The 7,042-nt window shown below is 40.9% G+C and overlaps 1 protein-coding gene across 1 annotated transcript; it reads left to right on the top strand.

Moving 5' to 3' along the window:
• Nucleotides 1-232: 232 nt before the first annotated feature.
• Nucleotides 233-6,703, top strand: LOC109866681 (serine protease 27-like). The gene is made up of 6 exons (XM_020455466.2): nt 233-339; nt 2,810-2,830; nt 2,963-3,125; nt 5,135-5,403; nt 5,592-5,740; nt 6,059-6,703. The coding sequence occupies exons 1-6, from the start codon at nt 282-284 to the stop codon at nt 6,347-6,349; spliced, it is 951 nt and encodes a 316-aa protein (XP_020311055.2). The 5' UTR covers nt 233-281; the 3' UTR covers nt 6,350-6,703.
• The last annotated feature ends 339 nt before the right edge of the window (nt 6,704-7,042 follow it).

The raw sequence follows: 7,042 nt of genomic DNA, 5'->3' as shown, positions 1-7,042 counted from the left end.
AGAGAGAGAGAGAGAGGGCCAATGACATGTGTCATGAGGCATGTGTCACACCCTGACTCAACAATTCAAGCTACTACCTACCTATGTACATACCACAGGAGGCTGCTGAGGGTTGGACAGCTCATAATGTCAGAAATGGCGCTAATGGAATGGGTGGTGAGCCATTACCACAAGCCCATCCTCCTCAATTAAGGTGCCACCAACCTCCTGTGGTACATACCTCCTCCTTCAACCAATGGTATTATAAATACAGGACACACAAATCTGTAGCAGCTGATAGGATGGAGTCGGGGTGGGTCTTGTGTGCTGTTGTATTTGCGTTGACCTGCATGGGAAAAGGTAATAGAGAATTATTATTATTATTATTATTATTATTATTATAGACTAGCAGTCCACTTTGAGTTACTTTAATACATTTAGAGAAAACTCAACAAGTTCACACTTTACTATGAAGTACTGTACTTTTCCAAGTAAATCATTTCACTGTTTGACTAGATTCCTATATAGACAGAGATTGGGTTCCCAAATGAATAAAGGAACGTTTAGACTGCATTAAAACGGTGAATATGTTTGATATCACTGCTTTTACAGTACATTACAGGAATATAATATATTTTGGACTGTGTGTATATATGCTTTTGTAATGATTACTGCCTCATTTTGAGAGAGACCCCCCCCCCCAAAAAAGTTGAGTATTTAGGAAGTTGAAATGATCTATGAAAAGTAATTGAAATGATACATGTCTTTTGAAATGATGTAGTCATTCTTATACTGAACCTTTCAGTGTAATGCAAGTCTTGCACATGAAACCACTTTAATCGATAATTAATAAGATAGCCAAAACGTTCTCCACAGGACTGTCCCAAGTGATATTACTGTTTAACAAAAACAAAGTGGTTTCCACGCTGACTAAATCAAAGATTCTCACTCAAACTACCGTTATATCTACTTCTTATTATCAAAAGTCAACAATGTATATATTTTTTATTTATTTAACCATTGTTTAACTAGGCAAGTCAGTTAAGAACAAATTCTTATTTACAATGACGGCCTACACCGGCCAAACCCGGACAAGCTGGGCAGCCTGGATCAACAATAGGCTAGTCTAACCCAGACCACATTCCTGTTTTTCAATGTTGAGTTTCACCCACTTTACACAGTGATACTATTGGTTTAGATGTTAAATCAAATCTAATTGTATTTGTCACATGCGCCAAATACAACAGATGTAGACCTTACAGTGAAATGCTTACTTACAAGCCCTTAACCAACCAGCAGTTTTAAGAAAATCCCTAAGAATAAATAATTAACGAGCAGTACAGGACTATAACAATAGCAGGGATATATAGGCAATGTGTGGGGGGCTCCGGTGTCGAGGTAATTGAGGTAATTATGTACATGTAGGTAGAGTTATTAAAGTGACTATGCGTAGATAATAACAGAGTATAGCAGCACCGTGGGGGAGAGGGCAATGCAAATAGTCTGGGTAGCCATTTGATTAGCTGTTCAGGAGTCTCATAGCTTGGAGGTGGAAGCTGTTTAGAAGCCTCTTGGACCTAGACTTGGCGCTCCGGCACCGCTTGCCGTACGGTAGCAGAGAGAACAGTCTATGACTAGGGAGGCTGGAGTCTTTGACTAATTTTTAGGGCCATCCTCTGTCACCGCCTGGTATAGAGGTCCTGGATGGCAGGAAGCTTGGCCCCGGGGATGTACTGGGCCGTACGCACTACCTGTAGTGCATTGTGGTCGGAGGCCGTGTAGTTGCCATACCAGGCAGTGATGCAACCCGTCAGGATGCTCTCGCTGTAAAAATCTAAAGGGTCTTGTCAGCCTCCTGAGGGGGAATAGGTTTTGTCGTGCCCTCTGCTTGGACCATGTTAGTTGGTGATGTGGACGCCAAGGCTGTAAACCTGCTCTACTACAACCCCGCGTGCTCGGCCCTACTTTTCCTGTAAGTCCACAATCATCTCCTTTGTCTTGAGAAAGAGAATGAGACTAAGAATATAATAATGGGTGCTCCATTGTTATAACTGGAAATGCCAGTTTGCTTGTCTATCGTCTTTTAGCCCCTTAGAAGGACATCCACTGAGCGGCACAAAACGGTCTATAAACAAAGGGTTGATATGACAAAAACCCTACCAGCATTGAGTTACCACAAGTTTCACCTAGAGAGCCAAGTATATTCTTGACCAGTGGATTGTTTCTGTGATATATATATATATATATATATATATATATATAGTGTATGCACAGAGTCTTTGGAAAGTATTCAGACCCGTTGAATTATTCCCCATTTTGTTACGTTACAGTCTCGAAAATACTACACACGTTTTTCCCCCTCGAACATACTACACACAATACCCTATAATGACAAATGACAAAGCGAAAACAGGCTGCCTAAGTATGGTTCTCAATCAGAGACAACGATAAACAGCTGCCTCTGATTGGGAACCATACCAGGCCAAACACAGAAATACAAAAACATAGAACACATAGAATGCCCACCCCAACTCACGCCCTGACCAAACTAAAATAGAGACATATAAAGGAACTAAGGTCAGGACGTGACAATACCGCTCAGGAAGAGATGAACGTACTTTGGTGCGAAAAGTGCAAATCAATCAAGGACCATGTGAAGATGCTGGAGGAAACAGGTACAAAAGTATCAATAAATACTTTTACTCAATAGATTTTATTTTTCAAATCATACTTTTATTTTTACTTTATCACGCTTGAATAGTGCTTAAAGCACCATAACCTGGTAACTGTAAACCCCTTTAATAACACCAATCCACTCTCTCTCCACCAGGTGGCCATTCACAGGCAAATGGTAAGTTGCTGTTATTGCATGCAACTGCAGTGCTTCATATCAGCTACGGTATCTTCCTCAATGCTCTTCTTATACTGTGAGGGATTTGTGAGTTCAATCATGAGCTGTCTCTCCTCTGTTTGTCTTCTCCAGTGTGTGGCATTGCTTCTCTCAACACAAAGATTGTTGGGGGTCAGGCTGCAGCTGCAGGTAGCTGGCCATGGCAGGCCAGTCTGCACCGCTCCAACCGCCATTTTTGTGGAGGCTCCCTTATCAACAAAGAGTGGGTGTTGACTGCCGCTCACTGCTTCCCCAGGTAGAAAGACATAACCTTACCCGTCCCCCAACCCATATATTATGTCATGGTGATATTGTAATATCTATATGCTGTCTTTGTCTATGTACTGAATTATCTATTTTAATCATGTATTAATCACTTAATTCAGAGAACTAATTCAAAGTATAATGTATTTTGGTAATTTTTTCTATTAAATAAATGTAACTTAATAAATATACCTGTAACTGCCAAAATACAGGATAAAGTGTCTTAATAGGGTGTTGGGACACCACGAGCCACCAGAACAGCATCAATGTTCCTTGGCAAGATTCTACCAGTGTCTGGAACTCTTTTGGAGGGATATGACACAATTCTTCAATGAGAAATTCCATCATTTGGAGTTTTGTTGATGGTGGTGGAAAACGAATCTTCTATAAGTGTTAATTTGGGTTGAGATCTTATGCTGAGACAAACACACACACACACACACACACACACACACACACACACACACACACACACACACACACACACACACACACACACACACACACACACACACACACACACACACACACCTCTGAGACTCCTCTTCAAAGTCACTTCTAACCACTTCTAGCCATGGAGCCAAAATAATGCGCAACTGGACGTATTTATACATGACCCTGAATGTTACCGTATGCTTCCCATTCAAAACAGTTAATTTTGGTGTTCGGCAGCATACGTGTTTGTTCGGCTGTTCAAGCACACCATTTTATTTTTCTTGAGGCAAGCCGAAGTTTAGTAGCCGAAGTCTACGCCCCTTCTTTGGTGAATGGGTAACAGTAGGGATTCTTCAATGAAGTGTATGTTGTCATGCAACGACAGACAACTAGTTTTCATTCACATTTTTTTCCTTTGAGAAATACTGTGTTAAACATCTTAGTTTGATGTGCAATTGCGCGACTAAGACCTCCTCGGCCAAAAACTCAAAATGAATTACAGATTTCTTGATTTATCTTAGATTGATCAGGCTATTTTGAGGAAGTGTTAATGTATGTTGTTGCCACAGCGTCTCAAGAGGGACAAACAGTAACAGCTTTTAAAAAACACAGACCATAACAGAATGTGCGTTTTAAACCATTTCACCTGCGTTAATATTGAACCTCATCAGTGTTTTTTTTATTCAATAGAGTGATAAGTGGCTTGCAACTATAGTTTTTCTTCACTAAAAATATATTAGTGCAACACATTGGGCAGAAAATCGTTTTCATCAGATGACAACAGAAGTGCAGCGCTATTTGGCTAACAGCCACACAAGTAAATGAACTTACAATTAAAGAGCAAGGTATTTTTTCTGAAATCGATGCATGACCATAATGTTTATAATGTTTATCATAGAAAGAATGTAGCCAGCTACATTTCCTAATGTTTTGCTTGAAGTTAGTCTTGTATTTTATGTTGCTACTGCAGAATAACTAGACCGGAGGAAAGTACCAGAGAAAAGTAGCCTACACATCAGTCAGATCGCTGTCTGGTGATCCAATGACAAGAGCAAAGACATTTCATCTGAGTGGAGAAGTGCAACCGCAGCCTTTTATATTTATGATTTTGAGCAAACCCTGACTGAGGCCGAGCAGAATGTACAATAACAAGCATTTTATATGCGCAAGATATCTTTTCTGATTTTTATATTTCATTTTCTGCTTGAAAAAAACAAAATCCTGCGTTAATGCTGCCCCTGGTGATTGGATGTTAATTGCTTAATTGACTCAGGAACCAAACCTGTGTGGAAGCACCTGCATTCAATTGACTTTGCAGCCCTCATTTATTCAAGTGTTTCCATTATTTTGGCAGTTACCTGTATGTGCTTGCTAGTTTGTACTGTACTTGTTTTAAAGCACAGTATTAATGGTTGTCAAATAAGTTGTAGGAGTGGTAATGACTCCAGTGAGGGGACATTGTCTCTCTAAAATACATCACTGAATTGTGTAAACGGCATCAGCAAGGACACTAATAGTCTAATAATCACATTAATAATAGTTATTCCCAACTCTCTTCATTCTCAGCACCAGCACATCCGGCCTGCTTGTCTACCTGGGCCGGCAGAATCAGCAAAGCATAAACTCCAACGAGGTATCCCAAACGGTCTCTCAGATCACCCGCCACCTGAACTACAACAGTGCAACCAGTGACAATGACATATGTTTGCTGAAGCTCTCATCACCTGTCACCTTCACTGACTACATCCAGCCGGTCTGCCTGGCAGCAGTGGGCAGCACCTACTACACTGGCACTACTAGCTGGGTCACCGGATGGGGCGATATCAATAGTGGTGGTGAGATCTGATTGTCCCGATCCTGACTTTGCATTGACAAGCCATACATACCATTTATATACCTGCACATATATCCACGTTTTTGCAAGTAAATGTTGTTCCAATACAGTTGCAGCAGAAAAGAAAGGATCAGAAATGTATACAACAGAATATCAGCAAAAGTTGATTTCATGGTCTCTCTTCCTCAGTGCCCCTTCCCTCACCCGGGACCCTACAGGAGGTGACTGTGCCAGTAGTGGGGAACAGGAAGTGTAACTGTCTCTATACTGGATTGGGTTCAATCACAAACAACATGATCTGTGCTGGTCTACTGAGTGGAGGAAAGGATTCCTGTCAGGTGATGCATGGCTGTGTTTAATTCCAGATAGTTGCAGAGCTAAATCTGCAGTTTAGCTGCAGTTTGCAGAGCTAATATTCAATGGTAAGAAAGAGATGATCATGAATCAAACTCATGAAGACTTCTAAAGATCATTTCATTGTTCACTGACCCTGATGATTAAGCTCGTGGCTCAGTTGGTAGATCATGGCACTTGAAATGCCAGGGTTGTGGGTTCAATTCCCACAGGGGACCAGTATGAATAAAGTATGCACTCACTTCTGTAAGTCACTCTGGATATGAGCGTCTGCTAAATTACTAAAATGTATATGTCTACAGGGAGACTCCGGGGGGCCAATTGTGAGCAAACAGGGTCTGGTCTGGATCCAGTCTGGGGTTGTTAGTTTTGGAAAAGGCTGTGCCGAAGCAAATTTCCCAGGAGTGTACACCAGAGTGTCCCAGTACCAGACCTGGATCAACAGCCAGATCAGCACTGACATGCCAGGCTTCGTCACCTTCTCCTCCAGTGGGACTGACTCTGATCTCAATGTCACCTGTAATGCACTGTCCAGTGGGGCCTCACTCTTCTCCCTCTCTCCTTTTCTCGTCTTTCTCTATCTCTTCCAATAGAGGACACACTAAAAGTGGATGCTTAACTTTATTCACTGTATGTGAAAAGTACTGGGATAGTATGTTTATACGCTGAACAATAAGTGATGGGTTTAATTTAATATGAATCTACTGTATCTAGTAATACTTGTTGATTGTGATGTAAGTCATTAAGTTGGACAGCAAATGTCATTGTGCTATGGGATTACATTTGGTTGTTTATCAGAGCTAAGTTTATGATTGTTGTTTGCAGTTATGCTTAGCTATCACACTCAATGAATACAACTTGTTTTTCTCCATTTAATCATGAAGTTATGTATATTTGTCCATCTTGAGTGTACTGTATCTGCAAATAAATAGACTATTTACAGTGAACTACAGCTATTTACCATTGAGCTGAGAATGTCTCTCAACAATCTCCTCTCATGTAATGGTGGGCAGGCAGGCAGGTAACTACCAGCAGTCTGCCCACTTCCTATAGCGTAGAATGTTAACAGACTGATATATATTCCAGGGGTGCCTTTATTTAGACCAAGACCATAGTAAATAGTTGCGCTACTGTTTACTCCAATGGAAAAATGTTTCGCAAAGAAAACAAGAGTTTCTAGTGGACAAATTCAGGTAGGTCCCTAACAAACCATTCTGTTTGCTTCTGTTGGCTTCTATTTGGTTTGTTTGGTTCCTAGTGAATAGACCCCAGTTGTTAAACCCTCC

Source organism: Oncorhynchus kisutch, linkage group LG21, assembly GCF_002021735.2.
Source record: "Oncorhynchus kisutch isolate 150728-3 linkage group LG21, Okis_V2, whole genome shotgun sequence".
Lineage (NCBI taxonomy): Eukaryota > Metazoa > Chordata > Actinopteri > Salmoniformes > Salmonidae > Oncorhynchus > Oncorhynchus kisutch.
Note: the sequence above shows the minus strand (reverse complement) of the source record. Positions and strands in the feature narration are given on the sequence as shown.

Bases quoted from the DNA above. Each gene is read 5' to 3' on its own strand.
- LOC109866681 (XM_020455466.2), top strand. From the start codon at position 282: ATGGAGTCGGGGTGGGTCTTGTGTGCTGTTGTATTTGCGTTGACCTGC. The intron at 2,831-2,962 runs GTAAGTTGCTGT...TGTCTTCTCCAG, and splicing joins TGGCCATTCACAGGCAAATG to TGTGTGGCATTGCTTCTCTC. The intron at 3,126-5,134 runs GTAGAAAGACAT...CTTCATTCTCAG, and splicing joins GCCGCTCACTGCTTCCCCAG to CACCAGCACATCCGGCCTGC.